Source organism: Lingula anatina, chromosome 1 (genome assembly GCF_051362555.1).
Source record: "Lingula anatina isolate TDL-2025a chromosome 1, LinAna3.0, whole genome shotgun sequence".
Lineage (NCBI taxonomy): Eukaryota > Metazoa > Brachiopoda > Lingulata > Lingulida > Lingulidae > Lingula > Lingula anatina.
The window spans coordinates 539,213-562,680 of NC_141767.1; the positions used below are offsets into that span (position 1 = coordinate 539,213).

At 37.5% G+C, this 23,468-nt stretch overlaps 2 protein-coding genes across 6 annotated transcripts; one reads left to right on the plus strand and one right to left on the minus strand.

Moving 5' to 3' along the window:
- The first annotated feature begins 184 nt into the window (after window positions 1-184).
- On the plus strand, window positions 185-10,350 carry LOC106174067 (uncharacterized). 3 transcript variants are annotated; one of them, XM_087002833.1, is made up of 5 exons: window positions 185-346; window positions 1,186-1,538; window positions 5,880-6,036; window positions 6,267-6,403; window positions 6,682-10,350. In XM_087002833.1, exons 2-5 carry the CDS (start codon window positions 1,270-1,272, stop codon window positions 9,005-9,007), a joined length of 2,889 nt encoding a protein of 962 aa, XP_086858959.1. In that variant the 5' UTR covers window positions 185-346; window positions 1,186-1,269; the 3' UTR covers window positions 9,008-10,350. The 3 variants fall into 3 exon arrangements, with proteins under 3 accessions (XP_086858959.1, XP_023933477.2, XP_023933478.2); XM_024077709.2 differs by lacking the exon at window positions 185-346 and adding an exon at window positions 395-855; XM_024077710.2 differs by lacking the exon at window positions 185-346 and adding an exon at window positions 395-851.
- Window positions 10,351-11,097: 747 nt separating this feature from the next.
- Window positions 11,098-23,119, minus strand: LOC106157479 (cytosolic carboxypeptidase-like protein 5). Of its 3 annotated transcripts, none has more exons than XM_087002830.1 (17): window positions 22,967-23,119; window positions 21,707-21,825; window positions 21,135-21,225; window positions 20,110-20,281; window positions 19,082-19,248; window positions 18,649-18,829; window positions 16,917-17,996; window positions 16,458-16,627; window positions 16,044-16,179; window positions 15,556-15,740; window positions 15,061-15,245; window positions 14,012-14,805; window positions 13,699-13,772; window positions 13,159-13,442; window positions 12,735-12,786; window positions 11,454-11,538; window positions 11,098-11,199 (listed from the first exon to the last, which is right to left on the minus strand). In XM_087002830.1, exons 2-17 carry the CDS (start codon window positions 21,804-21,806, stop codon window positions 11,104-11,106), a joined length of 3,852 nt encoding a protein of 1,283 aa, XP_086858956.1. In that variant the 5' UTR covers window positions 21,807-21,825; window positions 22,967-23,119; the 3' UTR covers window positions 11,098-11,103. The 3 variants fall into 3 exon arrangements, with proteins under 3 accessions (XP_086858956.1, XP_086858957.1, XP_086858958.1); XM_087002831.1 differs by lacking the exon at window positions 22,967-23,119 and adding an exon at window positions 22,624-22,644; XM_087002832.1 differs by lacking the exon at window positions 12,735-12,786.
- Window positions 23,120-23,468: the final 349 nt, after the last annotated feature.

Below are 23,468 nucleotides of genomic sequence, written 5' to 3' on the forward strand. Positions count from 1 at the left end.
GCGTAGATATCCGTCAGAGATGATGTTTGATTGGCCAAGTAAAGATCACACATCCACGATAAAATTTACTTTTAATACTGATTTAACACAAGCTAATTTGCTCAAACATGAATATGAACGTGTTTTTATACTTAATTAGTTTGTTTTCATTATTATCTGCTTCTGTTTATGTGTCTTTTCCATTATTGCCTTCAAATTTGATCAGATTGACTTCATTACTTTAAGCCAATGAAATAGAACATCACATCCATTTCTAGGAATCACCAATATGGCTGCCCCCTATGAAATGTATCTTGGTGAGGGTCAACTCGTTAAAAGTTGCCTTTTAATTAAGTAATGCGATTTGGTGAGTTATATACGTGTTTGAATTTGTGCATTACATATGATCTCTGAATCTGCAGTAAATTACACCTGGCTAAAGTGGACGCAGAGCGTCGAATTGACCTATGAAATTCAGAATCTCTTTGCATTTTGTAAAATATCAGTAGGAATTTCTCTCTCAGTCTCGAGGAAATTAATAGTGTCTGTTTTAAATAAGAATGGTTAAAACAGTTTGGGATCTGTTGTGAATAAAAGCAGGAAAGGCCTGCTGGGATGACTAAACTGTTCAGGTAGAGGAGCGATATGTAACTCCTGGAAGCGCCGGCTCCAGGTAGTTGAATGCCATTTATGGGCATAGATTTCCATTGCCTCGCCTCCGTGGAGGACGGAAAGCAGAATTGCCAGATGCCCATTTTAGATTAGGGGTTTGGTGAGAGTAAACAAAACCGTGAAAGGATGATTTTAGGTTTCCTTGCATTTTGTGCAGAACGTTTTACTGCTTTCAAGGTTGTATAGTGGAGCTGATCACTGTAGGTAAATTGGGGAATATTATAATATTAATTTGCACATTTTCATTGGCAAAGGGTCAAAAATTTCTGGATAGTATTTATAGCTATGTAAAAAGAAATTCAATTTATTTAATCTACTAATGGAAATGTAGCTGATTACAACAAAACATCTACTTTATTTTCAGTCTACATGTACTTTATTGTCAAAATATAAAATATAGTTTATGTAGATATACTGTTTACCAAATGTAATCTTGTGGTGCTATGTTTGCCATTTTTGTAGGTGGGGTTGTAAAATATTCTTACAATTTTTGTTATTTTTTATATTCAACACAGATTTATTAATCTTCATCAGGTGTCTTGCTGAATGCAGTGTACATACAGTATGGTGCTTTGACAGAGGGTTAGTACATGGTGGTATTTCCTGTGTACCACCACCATGGCATCTGAAGAGAATGATGATGACTGGAAGATGAAGGAATTTCTCAAATCAACAAAAAGTGTACGTGGAGGGTACAGAGTTGGAGCAGGGCGACCCAAAAAATATGTGGGCATGGACAGGAAAGAAGTGAGGAAAATGTACCGTAGGATGCAGAGAAATGCCAGCATTCAGTTGCCTTCATCTTATACACAGCCCTGGCAGAGAGAGAAGTCCAGACTGGGACTCATATCTGATTCACAATTTATTCAACATCTGCTCAACCTCAGGTATGTCTGTTTAGTTACAAGCATAGACAGATTTTTTTTAACCAGCTGCACAGCCAGTTGTTTGATAGATATTGGTGCATTGTATTATTTATTATACTATGATATTTATTCTGCCTTTTAAGCTTGAAGATGTTTCAGATTAATTGAAAATTCATTTCTTCATTTTACAATTACAGTTTTAAGATGTATACATATGTATTTGTTGAAAATTCATTTTTACTGTCGGTAAATTTTTATACCTCATGCATCTCTATCTTAAATACAGACATGACTCATTACACTATATACTAGAGGATCAGAGAGGCGATACCGCCTCCGAATATTGTACCACCAGCTGGAGCAAGAGCATTCGTATAGACCCCCACATATACAAAATAAGGAACACAGCCACCAGTCTTGTGCTTGACAAGCTGTAACAAGGCAGCAAAGCTGTCAAATGTACAGACAAAGAACAGAAAATAAAGATGCAAATAAGTGAAAAATTAAATTTTCACAAAAAACTGTTAAATTGCCAGAAAAATTTACCAAACAGACTGCATTGCCTATTGAAGCTGTATTTTAGTGCCATGTTTCTTTCCTATAAGTTTGAGAACAGTAAGTGACATGATTTCCCTTAAATGGTCATCATAGGAGCAGTGCCCAAAATAGGGGTTTCTTCAAATTTTGATACAACATTAAATAATGTTTAACAGCATAATGGCAATCAAATGTTATTAATAAAATATTAGTAACATGGACATTCAGAAAATGTGACAAGCAAAAGTCTTCAAGATCATGGAACTTTAAAGTCACACCTTGAAAATGCCAATATGTGAAAAATTAAATTTTCACAAAAAACTGTTTAACTGCCAAAAAAAAAAAAAAAAAAAAAAAAAAAAAAACCAAACAGACTGCATTGCCTACTGAAGCTGTATTTTAGTCCCATGTTTCTTTCCTGTAAGTTTGAGAACAGTACGTGACATGATTTTCCTTAAATGGTCATCATGGAAGCAGTGCCCAAAATAGGGGTTTCTTCAAATTTTGATGCAATATTACATAATGTTTAACAGCTTAATGACCATCAATTTTTAATTATAAAATATTTGTATCACAGATATTCAGAAAATGTGACTAGCAAAGGTCTTCAGGCCCATGGAACTTCAAAGTCACGCCTTGATAATGCCAAAATGTAAACAAGACAGCACTGTTCTGAAATGGGTTTATTTCCATTTTTAACACTTTTTTAACATAAAACAAAATAAACATTTTACTGCCATTTTTATATGACCAACTAAGAAAATTGATGAGATGGGAAAAGTATCAATAGAACAGTGTTAAATGTCCAATTTCCTCCATTCTGAGATTCTGAACATAGTGGATGATTGAATCTGACAAACTGCAATGATATGAGTTTATTTCTATTTTTGACACTTTATTACACAATACATGATAACAAGTTTACCATGTTTTTTACATAATCAACTAACAATGTTGTAAAGATGCAGGAAATATCAAACAAACACTTTTAGGCATCTTATTAGTTAAATAATGAGACTGTTAACATGCTTAAGAATTGAATCTGAGGAAATGTGAAAAAAACAGTATAACTTCTAAAATAATGGCCCGATTATGCTGATTTTCGAACTCAACCTGCGTTTTAGTAAGATTGACCATTCCTGTGAGTATAATTACAATTGGCCAATCCGTTTTTCTTATATTGTGTTATCAGTGTTGCATTTATATTGAAAATAGTGAAAAAACAGCATAAATTCCCTCAAAATAGCCCAATCATGCTGATTTTCAAACTTGACCTGCGTATTATGAATATTCATCAGTTCTGTAAGTTTCAAGTCAAAAGGTAAAATGGTTTTCCACTTATGGTGTTATCGGTGCTGCATATATGCTGAAAAAAGTGAAAAAACAGCATAAATTACCTAAAAGTGACCCGATCATGCTGATTTTCGAACTTGACCTGCGTATTATGAATATTCATCAGTTCTGTAAGTTTCAAGTCAAAAGGTAAAATGGTTTTCCACTTATCGTGTTATCGGTGCTGCATATATGCTGAAAAAAGTGAAAAAACAGCATAAATTCCCTAAAAGTGACCCGATCATGCTGATTTTCGAACTTGACCTGCGTATTATGAATATTCATCAGTTCTGTAAGTTTCAAGTCAAAAGGTAAAATGGTTTTCCACTTATCGTGTTATCGGTGCTGCATATATGCTGAAAAAAGTGAAAAAACAGCATAAATTACCTAAAAGTGACCCGATCATGCTGATTTTCGAACTTGACCTGCGTTTTATGAATATTCATCAGTTCTGCAAGTTTCAAGTCAAAAGGTAAAATGGTTTTCCACTTATCGTGTTATCGGTAAAAGTGCACGGCGACAGCGACGGCGACGACGACAGCGACGACGGCGACGGCGACGACAGACGCAGATGATGGCTATATGTACAGACACATCTGTGTCTGTACATAAAAATGCAATCAACAAGAATTTTCAAAATATGCAAAAAATATATATATTACTAAAAATGGTACAATCAAAGTTAAGTTCATCGTAAGGTAGGTCAAAGGTCAATTCCAAGGTCACAGTAAATTGCCAGTATATGACTTCCTATTCAACTTCAATAGTAACTATGGGCCTATCTCTGCCAGGTTTGGAGTTAAAAGAGAAAGAAATTAGCAGAGTTCAGTTCATGATAATAAGTAGGTCAAAGGTCAATTTCAAGGTCACACTTAGATTGCCAGTATATGACTTCCTATTCACGTTCAATAGTAACTATGGACCTATCTCTGCCAGTTTTGGAGATAAAGGGGAAGCAAAATATGCAAAGTTCAGTTCATGGTGAAAAGTAGGTCAAAGGTCAATTTTAAGGTCACTTTTAGATTGCCAGTATATGTCTTCCTATTCAACTTCAATAGAGACTATGGACCTATCTCTGCCAGTTTTGGAGATAAAAGGGAATCAAATTTTGCAAAGTTCAGTTCATGGTGAAAAGTAGGTCAAAGGTCAACTTTAAGGTCACATGTAGATTGCCAGTATATGACTTCCTATTCAACTTCAATAGAGACTATGGACCTATCTCTGCCAGTTTTGGAGATAAAAGGGAAGCAAAATTTGCAAAGTTCAGTTCATGGTGAAAAGTAGGTCAAAGGTCAATTTTAAGGTCACATTTAGATTGCCAGTATATGTCTTCCTATTCAACTTCAATAGTAACTATGGACCTATCTCTGCCAGTTTTGGAGATATAAGGGACTAAATGTTATAATTTTGGAGTTACCATAATGTGCCATAAATTTCCTACAGAAAAAATTAATTAAAATAAAGAAAAGGTCATTTTGGTCAAAATTCTTGAAATGGGAGGTGCTCTGAAGTTCCAGATGTTCAAATTTGATGAAATAATGTCATTTTTGACCACAAGTTGTCTGCTTTGCCAAGCCTTATGTTTTATTTTTCCGGAGTTCAAAATTTATTATCCATTACCGTACTGCACATTTTGCTTTCACCACCAATATGTACTTTTTGATACAGCGTAACTCGAAAACCGTATGGAATACAAAAAAACGGAGACCACCTCCAGTGTTGGGCTTTACATGCTCTACAAAATGCAAAAAAGAATGGGTGTCTGGCATTAACGGTTCCCGATTTAGAGACAGTTTTCAGTTTCGATATCTTATGGCCGCTAATTCCGTGAAAATGCACCGATTGACCCCAAATTCACGGAGATGAAAGATGACCTGAAGGGTAACACTTTCCATTAATATTATTAGTTAAGTCTGTGTGGTGTCTGAATAAGACCGCAAATAATTTTTTTTTCAGCAAAAATTTTGTTTTTTTGAAAATTTTGGCCCGTTTGACCTTGAAATAAAGGTCAAAGGTCAAATCCAAGGGCATATTTGAAATCTACACATATGACTTTTGGAAAGCTGTCTGTAGAAATTTTTCCCATAATTCCTTCCGTAGGGGAGATAATTAGCATTTAATTTTGCCATTTTTGGACAAGGGTGCATTGCAATGAGTGCCACACCTAGACCCCAATACCGACAAAGCCCAAATTTTACGTGGAACGAGTTGAGATTATAGGTGACCTAAATCCAAGAGATGGGTATGGAGGCCCTTACCGTCTAGGAGGAGAAGCGGTAACGGTGACTTGGCGGCGGAGCCGCAGGAGCCGCAGGAGCCGGCGGAGCCGGCGGAGCCGCAGGAGCCGGCGGAACATACGGGTCGGGACTAAAACCATGTGTACCGCCAGCGCCTACGCTGGTGGTACAATAATGAAAGGTGTAATTTGTAAAAAAAAAAAAAAAAAAAAAAAAAAATTAGTAAATTGGCTTTGCATATGTTTTATATTTACAGTCAAAATTTAAGTGAAAATGGCAGACAGCATGGCCTGTCCTCAAACCTGGCGCCCCCTACTTCTCACCTGTCCAGCACCTGCCAAGACGAGGATTCCATTGTAGACAATGACTCTTCCACAGGGAACATTCAGAGAACAAACTTACAGACTAGAATGGTATGTGTTTAATACATAAGAAGTTAGTTATTAACTGTTTTTAATGTAAAAGTTGGTTTATACAATTTTAATCAACTTAAAAGTCATTTTTAATATAGTTGAGTTTGTTGTATAAGTTATTCATTTTAATGGTAAATTGGAAATAAAAAAGATGCTATTTTGAACTGTTGGTGTTACTATTTTTTGTGAAGATTGGACATTTCTGATATTTACTGTACATAATGTTTCAGATGCCACTTAAGCACAGACAGGCCACACCTTCCATTTCATTATCCAGATTTGTGTATGATGATTTTGATGCTGCTAGAATTGAGATGGAGAAAGATAATGATGGTTTTGTCAAATATCTACTTAAATTACATTATAGGTTAGTGTAAAAATTGATGACAAATATTTTATTCAACAATGTAAAGATGTGTTTTTTCCTTTCTTTAAATAAAGTTGGTTTTGATTGAGAGTAGCCTTGAAAAATTCCCCTTTCAGTAATTGTCTGCTCACATAAATGTCTCATTTCTATGAACAAAAATTTACTTATGTTTTACATGCACTGTACATTAAATTAAACTCTGGACAACAAAATTATCTTCTTAGTCGATGACTTTGTCATTTCAAGTATTATATTTATTGTTTCTTTCATCTATTCAGGCATTGTGTTGAGGGTGATGAGATGAACTACTCAGACCTTGGAGGCTCAGAGAGTGAAGCTGCTGAAATGGAAGATATTCAACAACAGGATGCTCACCAAGATAAAGATTGCAGAAATGAACATGTAGAACCTCAAGTTGATAACAGAAATACTCAGGATGAAGTCTTAGATCTGTCCACTGTGCGTGTGAAGAAAGAAGGGGAGAGAACACTGGATAATCTCTATACTAAAACTTGGTCTAATCAGAGATTGGAAGACCAATCAATGTCAGCTACACAGAAAGTAGACATGGACACTAGACACACAGACTCAGTAAATAGATCTGCCAACTACAACAAGAAACTGGTATTTATCAATGCTGTTGATCCGGCTTCCAAAAATACTGCCAATGTGACTGCATCAACAGCTGCACCAGCCGTTGCCACGGCAACTTCTGGTTATTTATCCCAGCAGCTCAGCACCAGCAAGTTATCCCAGCCAGTGTCCAGTATGGTGGACCAGGTGGGCTTCCCTGTCATGATGGCCACTGGGATAGGCTCCTATGCTTCAGTTAACCAAGCCATCCCATTGCTGGCAATACCCACCTCTTTCAGTCCAAATATTCCCAGTGGCACAGCAGCCTGGTCAGTGCCAGTGAACAATTACAGTAATAGCCAGTCTTCCAGCAGTAACATTACCATGTCAGGGACAGCAGACTCTCCCAGTGGTTTACCGTCCTCAGTGACAGTACGGGAATTGATATATGGAGATCACACTGGTCAGAGAGGAAGGAGAAGGAAAACCCAGTGGACACATTACACTCCTCATCTCTCTACCAGTCACCCTGCTATGGCCACTGCTGCTGTGGATACTCCGTCCAATGCCACATATGACTCTGTCCATCAGGGGCCTGTAAGCACAGCCAGAACTGCTCACAGCGCCCTGACCAGTGCCTTCACCACCACAGAGAGGTCTGCCTTGTCACAGATTGACACTGCCAAGACAAGAGATGTCCCTCTCAAACAAAAGTCAAAAATTGTTCAATACCAGTTGATGCATCCAGGGAAAGAACGAGTCACAAAAAGTGGAGTTACATTTTGTGAGTTTCGCTTCACAGATCGCCATCTTGTCCAGCCCAAAGTCCGAGGTTATGGAGGAAAAAAGCTGTCATCCGTGCCTAAGAGATATTCTCCCAGAAAACGCCAGGAGCCTATTCCAGGGACTTGCAAATTCAAGTTGGATAAAGAGACAGGAGATCTTGTCAGAAAAGAAAGAACTTGGATGCCTCCCATAGTTCAAGATGAACAGGGCAGCAGCTATCCTCAGAATATGAACCCTGCCCAAACCACTGCAACACAGCAGCAGGTGGACCATCAGAACAATAACAGTACTCTGTCAGATCCTCACTGTGGGTCAGAAGACCAGTTTGACCTTCAAGGTCACGAGGACAAACATGCCCTAGACACTGGAGATAACATCATATGTGAGCTAGATGAGGAGGAGGAGGAAGAGGAACAGTCACAAGAAGTCAGCGGTAATGTAAGTGTGAATCAAACTGCAGAGAACCAAGGAGAAGGCCCCAGCTTGCAGTGGGAAATAAACCAGAAGTTTATGGGCAACGGCAGCACCATGCAAATCTTCACAATGGCCATGTCCTGTTCTGTGTGCAGAAAGTCCTTCAAGTCAAAGAGGGCCCTAGAAAGTCATGAGAAGACCCATGGGAGTGCTGACCCCCCTTTCCAATGTCAGCTCTGTGGATTTGAGGCCAAGTTTTACTACACTATGGACATCCATATGAAATCTACCCACGAGAACACAGATAAACGGTGTGACCATTGTGGAGAAAACGTACCAGATCATAACATACAGCAACACATGCAGCTAGTCCATGAGGACATGGCTCATATTTGTGGAGAGTGTGGGAAACTTTTCTTCAGTCAACAAAAACTGAATCTCCACATTTCTCAGTCCCACAGTGCCAAGGAGGTGTTGACTTGCCCGTATGATGATTGCAGCACTGAATTAAAAAACCAGCAGTTGGCATCTAAACATGTCCAGGTTGTACACTACAAGATAAAGCCTTACCATTGTGATGTCCCGGGCTGCGGCAAGTCATTTGTAAGTCAAACCACATTAAACAGCCATCTTCTGGTGCACTCCGGGGATAAGCATCACACATGTAAGTTTTGTCAGCAACGCTTTCGTACAAACTGGCAACTGAAGGTGCACATGCGTCGACACACAGATGAGAAGCCGATTAAATGTGACCAGTGTGACTATCGCTGTCGTCAGAGAGCCTCGTTGAACTGGCACATGAGAAAACACAGACAGCATTGCGTGTCTTGAAGTACAGTGGAGAGGAATGCAGTAGACGCACTTTACTATTACTATGCAAGGAACTTTTTCTTTGTGCCATATTGAAGAGTCATTGAATATTGTTAATTTATTTTTCCCTTTTTTTTTTGCATCCAGACAATCCATAATTTATAATACCGTTTATTTTCACTAATGTGAAGTGTGCATATATCAATTTGCTTAAGATGAAAGAGACTTGCGACAATATCATGTTTGTTTAACAAATAATAATTTAAAATAATTTGTATACATTTACATATATTCTTGCATGTATAGTGTTTATATTGCTTTGTGCCAAACTTTATAATCTTGATCATCCACTTACTTTCACATAAATGTGCTGTATAAGGGGTTTGTACACTTCTTAAATACAAACATGTACACATTTAGTTGTAAGCAATTTTTTTTACAAATCAAAATAATATATTGTAATTGCACATTACAATCAGTCTGTGTTCTGAAAAACCTGTCGCGGAAAATGATCTGCAGAATAATTTTACTTTAATTATGATTTGTTTTGTTTGTAGACAATATTTTTTCTTTCAAGTTTACAACTGGTGCTAATAATCTGATAAACAGTTGATATTAGCTGTGCATTTCTGCCACTTTTCATCAGAAACCAGAAGTAAAAATCTTTTTGTGAATGAGATTCAGTTTGAGACAATTTTTTTCTATTGTATATTTGAAGGAACATGAGCTGAGGCAAATAGCCTTGAAAAGATAAGTGTGTCAGATATTAGATATGAAAGTATTAATTTGAAAAGTTATTAACTAATACCATGAACATGTTGTTTGTAAAGATCAGTGAATTACATTTAAATTTTTGTATTTGTCCAACTTGCAAGAAGAATGGTGCTCTTTGTTAAATGTGATAGTACTTACTGGGCATGTTCACACTTAGAACAAGTATTTACTGGGCGTGTTCACACTTAGAACAAGTATTTACTGGGCGTGTTCACATTTAGAACAAGTACTTACTGGGTGTGTTCACACTTAGGACAAGTATTTACTGGACGTGTTCACTTGGGACAGTTTCCTCCCATACATGTTCTGCCCAACACTTCCAAAATTGAACATATATTTCCCTTCACGTATGCATATGATGTGTAAAGGACGGATTGTTTTTAGTATTTCTTAGTTTTTTTGGATTGTTTTATTTCTATACTTACTGTATAGCATTGCTGTTGTTAAAGGTCAAGTTTCTCAAGTGCAATTGTGAAAGTACAATAGTGATGGATACTGAAATTACCACATCATTTCATTATTAAGGTTTTTTTTTTTATTAAAACTACAAGTACAGACTGTTAGAAATAAATTTTTTTAACTTTCAGCAATCACTTTGTCTTTGTCACTCTTTCCAAAGTAGACTATGTGTAACCCTTATACGCACCTCACACTCATGATAAAAAAATACCTTGGGTGGTATTCATACAGAGGCTCTCACAAGTTCTAAGAAAGTATAGTAATGTGATCCATCTACTTCTAGTTTTTGCCATTTTAGACTTGCACACAGAATGAACTAATGGGCAACCTTTTAACTGCACAGAAATTTTTATTTCTGGACAAAATACAAATGATATTAAAAGGCTTTACATTTCTGTCTCGTAAAACTTAGAAAACTACAAAATAATTAAAAATTGTGCCCAACACTGCCAGGTACTTGGATCACTAAAAAAAGAAAACACTTGGTCTACTGGGATAAAAAATGATATACTTTGAATACTGATATACTATGTAGGTAAAGTCCTTTTTTAAATACTATCATACTATTATACAAAGAATTAATTTACAAGAATACTACCTCACTAGTTAGCACTGCAACATCTGCAGAATATCAATAAATACAGGACAGTATACTATGCATAAGTTAGTTGGGCTTTTTGGCACTTCTTTAAAAATGTACACACCTAATTTACAATATACATTACAAATACTGATTTTTCTCTAGACTAGAAGAAACAATATCTGGCTTGTGCGAAATACTTGAACTTCATGTGTTTTGATGAAGTTAGAAGTTGATTCAGAACTTCAGATATTTTGATGGAGTCAGAGGTCGACCATGAACTTTGTATTTTTTAAAAATAAAATTAGAAATCCACCCAGAAGCTGGTAGTGGAGTCTGGTCTTGAAGATTGCAGGTCCAAAACATTGCAAGCTAATGTTGGTTTATTTGCTGGCTTGGGCTGAAATGATTTAAAAAATAATAATAATATGATGATGAAATTCCAATCAAAATTATACACTAAAAGTCACTGTTTCCATGTCACGATGTGACGGCAAATTTTTGCAACAATCAGGTCTGTTAAAATCCTGAGAAATTATAAACATGGCAGGGACCTTGGCAATTAAAAAAAATCATAATCCATTCTACCTTATGGCTCAGAAAAAAAAAATGCCTCAGCCTAATTTAAAAGAAAACTATTTCTAAATGACTGACCTTCTCTATGACAAAAGTTCTTCTCAGTCTGCTGGTTGGTCGTCTGGCCGCTGTGGACCCTGGTTCTTGACTGCTGGTGGTGGGTCTGTACGGAAGGAGAAATATTGAAGTTTTTATATTTCACAAAGATAAAAAGAATTCTGAATTAGCATCCTACTCTGTTCATTTTTTAACTAAATACTTAAAACATTATCACAATAAATGAAGCAAATTAAAAAAAAAAAAGACTTTTAAAAATCTTGCCAAGCACAACAAATATGCTGTACATAAAGTTAAGAACGTCTAAAGCTGACCCATAAGCTGACAGGTGAAAAACTAAGTTGAAATTCTACCTGAGTAAGACAAAGGGCATTCTAATATCAACTTGCTGACTTAAATGGAGTTTATAGCTGCATGTCTTTAATTAGAGAAGAGTGAAACATAACAATCTATGAAATAAAGAATGGAAGGAAGCATTATGCACCACACCCACTCTAATGAAAATAAAAACTACGTAAACAATGCATCATGTTTAGGACAATTTGGACAAGCATGTAAATCTTTTTCTTGATTTGTTCCACACGCCCATTTAAAAAGTTTTAATGAGGGCATTCAATGTACACTAGTCTGTTATTTTGGTATAAAAAGTTAATACTAAACACTAATAAACAAAATTATTAATTTCCTCATCATTCAAAAATATTTAATACTTAGCAACAGCAAACATAAGAAACACCTTGCACAGTATGTGATGCATTCCTTTGGTGTACAAATACATTATACAGAACAACAGACATTATGTACACATACAACACATCCATGTCTACCATATAATGATAATGGAGGTAATGAACACTTTTTCCAATTAAAAGGGGCTGAACCTGTATCAAAAGCAATGTGGCTAGTTTCTACTATTCTACAAGTAACATCCCTCCCAAGGCATTAGGGACTAACTCTACTTTTGAAGATTAATTAATGAATAAGATTATAATTTATACCTGAACATGCTAACAAGGAAACATTTTGTTTAGCTCAGTTTCTGCTCTTTCAGTGTGAGCAAATTTTGCAGAAATAATGTGGCATTATATGAATATGAGAAAATTAAATAAAAGAGTTTGGATTTATGTCAATGGACATTATTTTTGAGAAAAAAGTAGGAAGAAAAACCCAAGAGGCCTTATGACTGGGATATGGGGAGGGGGGGGGGGGGAGGGAGGGTTAAGCAAAAGCCGATGAAAAAGTATCCAATTTCCAATTCAAATCAGAAAAAAAAATTCTGTTTCAAGTTTGAATTCTAGTCACCTTGGAGAGAGTAGCACAGCACTTCCTTCAGCAGTGATAACAGGAGGTTCTCCTGGAACACAAAGTGACAGCTAAACACAAACTACTCTTTATTATGGACCCACACATTCATTCAAGCCATCAATCTGATGTCAGCTTCTATGGACCCTCCTCTTCTATAAGCCATGCATTCCACAAGTGACACAATTAGCAAAAATAAATAAATAATTAAATAAAACTGAAGAAAAATAAGAACTAAATCATTAAATTAAAGCAAGGCCCAAATGCATAATAACTAAAACAAATTTGGAAAAGAATCCACATAAAGAGCATCTAGTAGTTTTGAAGACAGTCTGCAGTTAAAACAATTTTAGTAGCACCCAGATTAAGAAACAAACCATCAATCTACCAAACCAAGCATCTAAACCAACACATCCCAACCTACCTGTCAGTGACACCATGGACTCAGCACCAGTCTGAGAGGTCATCTCTACGGCAACAGTGGTGCTCTGTATCACCTCAGAACTACTTAACACCTTCCTCATCCCCTTAGCAGTGGGAGGCTTTCTCTTCATCACTCTCCTCCTCTCAGCCTCACTGTCAGTGCCACTGGTGCTGGTCTTGCGTTGTGGGTAGGCACCTGTGCCACCGCCATTCTTGGGACTGTGGGATGCGCTGCGCCGTTTGGGGTTCAGAATTTTCTTTCCACGTCTTTTGGGTGGATCAGAGCTGTAAGAGTGAACGGATATCAGGCATTGTTAATGGGACTGCAAGTAGGAGGTCAATCTCACTGTTTAAACACATTCCAAAGAGAATCATTTTTGACGTCCCTAATTAATTTGGCAATCTGTAGAGATCTTATAATGAAACTGTATTGCTTAAAAGGTCAAAATCTGATGAGTTTTTTTCTCATGAATTCAGTGAAACACATAGTGCTGGTAGCCTGGCACCTAACCCTGATGATTCATATTAAAAGATAACTTACTTAGGTAGATCCCAGCCTTTTCCACCACTCAGATGACTTGGAGGCTTATGTCTCAGAGGGAAATTATCATTCAGCTAAAAAAGAAAGGTTAACATAGCATTTAGTACCTAAGTCGATAAACCATTCAGAAACATATTGACAGTTACAATAATAAAAAAAACAGAATGACAGAAAGATGAATACTTTTAAAAAATGTCCTCCATCTGGTAACAAGTACCTTTTAACATTTTAAAAGAGGAAGGTGAATTAAAAAAAAATCTAATATTTCGAGAGAATTAATGCCAGCAGTCAGAATGACTTATAAATACTTTACCTTCTGCAGCTGCTGTACTTTCTCTTCCTCCATGCTCTGAATAGAGCCGTCATTGGAGTTCGGCCTCATCATGAACGGTGGAGATATCCCAGCATGCTCCTCCTCAAGGTGTGCCTGCTGCACCTGCTGTATCAGCTGCGCCCTCTGCAGGGACAGATCACTGGTGAAATGGCGGCGCTGGCGAGCCTGGGTCACAAAATCAGTGATGCCACTCACTGCTTGTGGCCCAGATTGGACGCTGCGGACGGCCGGTTGCTGGACACCTTGACCCGGGTGATGACCAGGAGGGCCAGTAGGATTGTGCTGGACATTTTCATTGGAATGTGAGAACTGCAGTCTGTGGATGACAGAGTCACTCTGTGAGTGGTACCCCAGCTTCAGCATGTCCACGTGTGGCTGCGACTTTCTCTTCAACTCCTGTCCCACACTGGATTTACTGACAGGCTGACTGCTGGGGTGACCCGGGGGACTGACTCTGCTGGAGCTGTTCTTCAGAAAGCCTCCAGCCGTAGGCACCTCTGCCATACCTGCCAGGCCACCCCCTGTAGAGGAGAGCTGGTGAGCCAGCTGGTACTTCTGAAACAGCTCCGTGTTGGGGCCATTGGCCAGGCTGGGGTGCTTGGGGAGATTCAGCTTCATGTCCGTGGTGACGGTGGTGTAGGCCATGGTAGCACTGGTTGTCATGGTAACCGTGGTGGTCGTGGGTGTGACACTGGCAGTTGATGACATGGGGACAGATACGACAGGGGAGTTCTTCACCATTCTTCTGTTGTTGTCTGTGCTGGCTGCTTTACCTGGAATAATTTTAATCAAGAATATTGTGCCACTGTGCATGTTTTGTGATTCCTTTCAAATCAATGACTACTCTTAGATTAAAGCCACTATCCTAATATCTAGGTATCAGGCCTTTTTATTTGGTAGAGATATTTTTCTAAGCCACTATAATCTATATGTCCTTACAATGTGAAAGCAAATAAATTATAATTTTTCTATATTAATCTTCTTAAGATTCATTTCATTCTGAAATTTTAACCACTCAGACTCCTCACCAGCTTTGACTGGGCCCAGCTCCTTCTTGCTGTTCTGTGAGGTGAGGAGTGGTCTCCTGTTGGTAAAGCTCCCCCTGGTGGTAGTGGTATTGGTGGTCCCTGTTCCACCAGTGGCAGAACTGATACGGGAGAACGAGGAGGTCTTGCTGATGTTGGTATGAGGGGTGGCATGTGAGGCTACAATGCTGGAAAAAGGAAAAAAAAGATACAAACAGTTAGGTATGATATTTGAGGTTAATATCATTATGTAAGAAACATTTCCGTTATACATTTACTATATTCCAATGTACACAAAGTTTTTAATCCACATCAGAATCTCTAAATTTGTGCAACACTATAATATAATATCATATAAGTGTGACAAGTAAAGTATGACAACCAAATGGAAATAAAATACTTCTCTCACTTCAGGTATTAGTGTTAAAAAACAGCAAAATCAGACAGGAAAAGAGAATAATTTTTTCACCTATAAACCAAAATCATCACTGAGCTCACCTTGAGGTTTTAGCGGCAGCTCTGGCCATGTTCCTGGGTAGTCGTGGAGCACCTCTCAGACTCCTTACGTACCTCCTCACCCAGTCGCGGACCCCAGCAAGACTGTTATGTTCAGAGTTGGTGATCCGCGTCCAGGGGTTGGTGTCTGTCATGTCCAACGCTGCAATGGCAGAGGCTCGGCCAACCTGGGAAATGGCAAGTAATTTCTTTGATGTTTGTCAATGCACTGTTTAATTTTCAAAGAGATTTTTGAACATTTTTTATTATATTCCCAGGTTGAGTATTAAATGACAGAGTATAAAAAAGTATATAAATAAAACAGAGTATAAAGTCTCTTTTTTTCTTCCACCTGATAGCTAAAAAAGCATACTTGGTGATGACTTAAAAACTCACCATTCCATCACATTCCATATTATTAAGTAATTTTTAACCAACTACTTCATTTCAGAAGAAAAACATTTTCATCATGAATAATACTAAAACCTCACCTCCTCATAATGGGCAATAGTGTACTTAGGTGGAAACCCTGCCACGGGGGGCGGCGTGGCTTTGCCGTCATCTCCACAGGCCGTAGGTACGGAATTCACCAGCCTCCCAGTGTTGTAGTTACACTCCAGAGTATAACTGAAGTACAGGAATACCGTCACAATAAATAGTTAACAGTCAGTGACACAGATATTCTGTTCTCTTAACATCTCTAGCATTTTTCTGCATCAATACCAAATTTAACTTTCCTCACAATTTTAATCAATCAGTATGTATACATGTTACTACTCACAATATGAAGATTTATCAAAAATGTTTAATAAAATCCCAGTTATCTTGACCTTAGTTACACCTGCCAGAAGCCTGGAGGGCACAATTTTATCTACTGTGATAAAAGCCTTATGTCACTAACGTACCTGTGAATAATCCCCAGTGCTTTATACATGGCTACCCTTCCACTGCCCTCCTTGGAGAAACCGTCTCTCTTGTCCTTAGCGTACATGTTTCTCTCACTGAAGTTACAGCCAGTGAAGTCAAAGTGTGCCGTGTTGATGGAGATCAATTTGGGGTAGAGGAAATTTTCCACCTGTAAGTCGAAAATTCATAACTTCAGGTTCTTGAAAATTATGTCATTTAATTGAGACACTAGTGCTTATCTACATTATTGGCCGATTGCAAATATCTACCATTTAGCAAGTTGATTGTTCACTTAAATGAAATGACCTATTTTCTGAGCTATTACAGCCATTATTGCCAACCTATTTATCAATGCTATACCACCTAAGTTTCTTTGTTTATTTGCACCAAAGTCTAAACTTAGAATACATTTTCACAGACATTTCTAGAAGTGACATCAGTTTTCTCAGTCAGAATACCTGTTTGTCCTCCTCAGGGAAATAATTGCCGTAAATGAAGCAGCCACGTTTTGAGGCATGACCATGAAGGTCCATATAGATGGCTATCCCACTCTCCGAGGGGTGGATCTCCTGTAACCTGTAGTCACTGAGATGTGGAGAGCAGGGGGCCTGTCCCGGGACAGGGCCACCCCCTTCCTCCTCTCCCTCAGAGCCCTCATTGCCCAGGTGCTCCGTGTCACTGCCCACTGGGGAGTCTCCACGGATGTAGAAGTTAACAGCATGACTTATACTCTCATCTGCTGAGGGAATGTTATTATGGGCAAGATCAGCAGCAGAGCTATTGCCAGCCATCTGGATAGAACTTGAGCTGGACAACAGTGGGTCAGTCTCAGCATTTGAGGGAGTTCTTTTGTTATGAAGCAAGCCCATGTTGCCAAATTGTTTATTGAGCTGAAGAGATGATATATCATAGGGGGCGCTCATTGACCCACTGTTCTGTTCCGTCCCTGTCTCGTTCTCGGCAGCATGTTTGATACTGGTCATAGTGTGATCTACCTGTGGACTATATGACATAGAGTTGACAGCATTCTTGTAATCATCCTGACTCTGGTACAGCAGCATGTTCTTAGAGACACCAGAGGAACTGTTGAAGCTGTCAGCCAGATCAGCAATCAGTGGAGAACCAGAGCAGTCTTGAGATTCAGTGGTTTTAGCACCATCAGAACACGTGATAGGAGGGTGGTCTTCAGCTCTCCACTCCGGCCAGTTGATTTTGATTTCTTTCTCCTCCCCTTCCTTCTTCACTCTGTAGTTTATATGATAATACACAAGGACACTTTTGGCAGCATATATGGTAGGGTGGAGATTAAAGTCGGGGTCGAGGTACAGGCGGTTTAGATTTATCCCGTTTATGTCCGTTCTATAATGTCCCTTGACAACGCCGTCTGGGTTCAACATTGGGATCATCTTGAATACATACTGTTTGCGTAACTGTTGAGCACGAGGGTCATCTTCTCGTAATATGAAGTTCAGAAAGCCATTAAAAACATGACTGGCAGGCGTCTCACCCGGATGTACTCTACTGCTTAGTACATACACCTAGGATACAAAGTAAAGGTGTTAACTTCACAGTTATAAATTCAATAGTACATACTCATACAATCACATACTTAGTACATACACCTAGGTTACAAAGTAAAGGTGTTAACTTCACAGTTATAAATTCAATAGTACATACTCATACAAACACATACTTAGTACATACACCTAGGTTACAAAGTAAAGGTGTTAACTTCACAGTTATAAATTCAATAGTACATACTCATACAAACACATGCTTAGTACATACACCTAGGTTACAAAGTAAAGGTGTTAACTTCACAGTTATAAATTCAATAGTACATACTCATACAAACACATACTTAGTACATACACCTAGGATACAAAGTAAAGGTGTTAACTTCACAGTTATAAATTCAATAGTACATACTCATACAAACACATACTTCAAACATGAGCAAAAACAAAATACAGATGATCAAAAAATTCAGACATGTTTAAAAGTTCTTCAGTGAGAAGGAAAAAATATAATGTCAAAGACTTGACCTAAAGGAGTTTGTGTCTTTACAACAGAGTTATGACCACCATCTACTGTACACATATACCACATATACTAATGCAAAATATATGTGGAAAAGCTTGCAATTTGAACTACTGTTTTTTTTAAGGAGCAAAATACCAATTTTCATACCCTTTTGTTTTTGAACTTCTTGCACCTTGGAGCATCAGGATCAGGGAACAGTTTTCCGTCCCACCTGGGCTCCAATTCCTTCTCCATCCCATGACATGAGGTGACAGTGATCAGATCCACCCTCCAGTTGTCCAGAGAGAAACACAGCAACTCTCTGTGGTAGTAGATACTGGACTCTGGGCTGAAACACAGGATTACACATATAACATTTAATATAAACTATGAAAACAGTCAAAATCTTACTGTACATGCACTTTGATCACCAAACTGTATTTAATGTTATGCAGGCATGTAGCAAATGGCTATATTCGACATTTCTCGAGGTATATGAACATTCTTTCTATCTGGGAAGAATTATTCTTATTGACAGGTAATCTTTTGGGTGCACCAAATGGTCTGTAAAGGAAATATCCAAAATTAATAAAAATTTCACCTTTGTTGGTTGAGATTCTTGCAGTGTTCAAACTTTTTATCCAGGGCTTCCAGCTGCTCTTGGCTCTCCTGATATGACCAGGGGTAGCAGAACGTGAAGTAGGTGGTGGCACCTCGATACTCCAAGAACCGGTGGGTAAAGCTCAAGATGAAGTCTTTGTCTGCATTCTGGAAAGATAGGATACATATTAGTAACATGTTCTTCATTTTCATTACAATTCTCATTGATTTTATAAAAAAGTTATTGAATTAAAAATGGGGAGCTAAGTGATGAGAACAAAAATAACACACAAGGGAAACCTTGCACACAATATGATGCTTTTAAATAAGAGCAGTTTATATATATATATATGATCACTGCCACATGTAGACAACAGAAACTTATTGATTTGTACTCCAGCAACTAGGTATAATCCTTTTATTAATCCATGTCATGTAAACTTCATCTAAACTAATGGGGTTCCAAGGGACTAAGATTACACTGCAGATTACACCAGATTTACTTTTAGTGAAAGGAATCTCACATGTACTTACACAATAAGAAAGCAACAAATATAATAAAAATGAAAGTCTAAGTCAATTGCTTTAGCTACAGGAAACACGTGTGCAACTTTTAATATGCAATTTACTCGCATCAGTTGCAATCTGAAAATAAAATCTAGGAGTGGGTCCCCATCTCTAGATCGATCTAACAGGATCGATCCATTTCTGAGGGGTTAATTACCCTCTAGCAGCTTCAATAGGTGTGACAGACATCTAAGATGCCTAAATTGATTGCAATTTAGTGAGAATCCTCTTGGAGATAGATTGATCCACAGTTAGTACGACAGGGTCTGGGAATGGCCCTTAGATCAGGTCCTGGGCACAGAATGACATTAATCCAGTAAGCTTAAATTACTTCTCTGTGGAAGGCTTGTCAACAATTTTCTTTACATGTACATGGTTCACAATTCCACTAATTTAGAGAAGACTCAGAACAGAAGACTCAGTACAGAAGACTCAGAACATATTCAGACACCATACACACACCTCCCATGTGGGTCTGTCTCTAATCCTCTCCCACTTTGGTTTACCAGGGACAGTCTTCACCAGAGGGGCATGGCCCTGGCTGTACAGCTTGCCTTGCTTGTTCAGGTTCATGATGTTAATCTTGATGAGGCGACCTGAGGACCCGCCCCGAACACCAAAGTGGAACCAAGTTCTGGAATGGAGCAACACGTAATTTACCCAAATGAGTAATTAATACCATATTTGCATTTTTTTCAAGTTTTAAAGAATATGTTTTCACACTCTTTAGAATAACTGTTTGAGTGTTTCAAATAGAAATATGATGCAAATAGAAATAAATAAATACTCCATAAATCAACTGATATTTTCAACAATGCAATATTGCTCCTGTCACCCATTATACACAAACCACTGGTCTTGCTTACATCAGAATACAGTTTTAGTTAATTGCTAGATTATATTTTGGAAATTTATATAAAGGTATGATCCAAAGATCAATCTATCTACTCGTCTTGCAGCATTTCCAATATGCATAAATATTCTGGAAAGCCATGAATTCTAGTTTCACTGAATCCCTTTTACCTTCATGCTGATTATCAATGACCACTTTAATCAATAAAACATCAAAGCCTTTATTAAAAGCAGCTCTGTCATGCTCAAAGTATTGTTAGACTAAAAGAATCTATTGACCTTCATATCTGATCAATAGAACCACAGCAAGCTTCTGATTGATGAGGATAAAATGGGAGATTAATAGAAATCATACGTGATGGAAATCCTATTGAATTCAAATATTGCTCAATGTGTGACAATACTGCAATATGTCTGGAGTTATCTAATTTACAGTAATATGGCTTCAAACCACTTGAGAACCATTTACTTCAAAAGTGTTTTATGGTACTTCCAACTTCTTAAAATTTTAATTATATCAAATGAAGAATAAAAACATGCTATGTGGTTTTAGTAAACATATACAACATACTAGTACTAGACTAAGTATTATCTGAGTGTGTTGTATGAAGAGTCTCTCCTTCTCTGTTATTTACCTGTTTCCATTCTCAAAAGGAGTCCCTGCACAGTCAGGTTTAGTCCACACATTGAATTCATAGTCAGGTCTAGGCTCAGTGTAAGACCCACCTGGACAAAGAAAAGATCACATTAATCTTACTGACTTGAAAGATCCTAGGTAGTATTTACTGTTCTAAGTTCATACTTGAAATGCTGAAAAAAAAAAAAAAAACAGGTGTTTACAAAAGATACCAGGTGTTTACAAAAGATACCCTACTGTATACAATATAACTATGCCCACATAGAATTAAATAGTAAAGTTCTAATCTTTAGAACCAATTACATAAATACAAAGCCATGGAGTTGGGTGAACTTGGTAATGTACAATGACAAGTAGCACCTGTTCATATTATCCTGATAGACAAACTTGTATTGTAGCATGTGTGCATGCCTGCCTGTGTTTGAAAATGCATACAAAGATGACAATTGTAAGGGTAGGGAATAACAAGCTTAGACAACAGATAATCTCACAAACTGAGAATGTTGATCTATCAAAGAATATCTGGGCAATAACCAAGGCTTGTCCTTGCTTCTATCCGTCACTGCTTACCTGAATCGCCTTCGTCATCTCGTGTGACCCTCTCTACCCTAGCGAGATTCCCAGAGTCAAACTTGGAGGTAAAAAGCAGCCCTCCGCACCGACACTCCATCGTGTGGAGACAATCACATCTAAAATAGTAGAAGTCACACATGAAAAAGATCATATAACAACAGTCTCTCCAGTATATACACAGTACCGTAAAGACGTCTTCCTGTGGTAATGTTTAAAGCATGGAAAGACACAGGGTTGTAGTTAATTATCCAAAATTTAACTCTGATAGGAAAAAAAATGCTCAGTAAATATTTAAAGAAATTATGTAACAATATTGCTGCAATGTGTTTTTTACTCTGAGCATTTGGATTATAAGTAAAAGGTCCCCATTTCACAGCTGTAATGATCTGTGAGATAAGACCTCTTTTATCTATGTAGATTGTTTTATGACTTATGTCCTGCTGAGATATCTGTTGTTAATGTCTCATATGATATCAACATGATATCAACATGGTTCTGTATTTTTATTTCATGTTTAGATCTACTTCTTTAAATTTTATTTGGAAGCATAATCATGATAGAAATGTCTGGTTTAGATTCTTTTCTTTAGAATTTCACAACAAAATATATAACAATATGATAATAAATAGATAATAGTCACTTATTCATTATTTTTAATGTTCCTTCTTCGTCATGATATAAATCTTCCAACCACCATAAAAAGAAAGTCTAATCTGCTAAACTCTATGAGCTGCTGTACAACTTCAGTGATATGTACTAGTACATGTACCATAAACACTGATGAACATGTATATATTAAAAGATGAGACATTCTTCATTAAGAATCAGTTCAGTTGATCAGCTATGGAATAGAAGGTTTTTTAGAAATAATATGTACAGAGTAACAGTGTGAGCAATATAAATGAAATGAGAACCATCAGATCATAGAAGACAGCTGTCACAGCTTCTGGCCTCAGAAGACATGGTGCTGCTACAAGCCTCTCTTCTCGTTATTTCGCAATTTGCATACAAATTTTAGTACTCAAACGTGATACTGAATATTAAGTTTCACTAAGCAGAACATAGTCACCAACGGAAGCACAAGAACAGCATACTGTGCAAGTACACATATAAATTATATTACAATAACAAGTAATGTTTCAACTTTTCAAGACTTGTCTACGTTGTGAGCTTCTTGAACTCAAGTTCAAGAAGCGATTTCTACATAGGACAACCCAACTCACAAGGGATATTCTTGAAAATGAAGTGTGCATTTACCTTTTTTAATTTTTTCCTATCCCTTTTCTTCTGACATGTACTAACTAGGAAATCCTGGGTCGTAGTTTTTAGATTGAAGTACAGAATAAACTATCCGTTGCTGTCACATGACCTAAATCTGGCCTTTAATTGGCTCGTTTAGCTTGGTCACATGATAGCTAAAATGGCCGATAAATGTCCCATTTTCGAGCACCTGATGCCTCTAGTACAACAGAGGTCTTGAACGTTGTGCATGACAAAATTGTTTTGTAAAATTTAACTAACCAAATAATTAGTATTAGCCTTTGGCTTAAAAAGATGTGAGCGGGTTGGGAAAGACCGCGAGTATTTTAGTATACATATTTTAAAGTTTGGATCACTGAGGTAGTCAATGCCAAAAAACGAGGATATATTTTTACCAGAAATTTTGGTCCAAGAAAAGTTGTGTTGCAGTGTGGTTTATCAATCACTTAAGAAAACACAGGGCACAAGATTTTCAACAATTAAAAAAGAATATATTTTT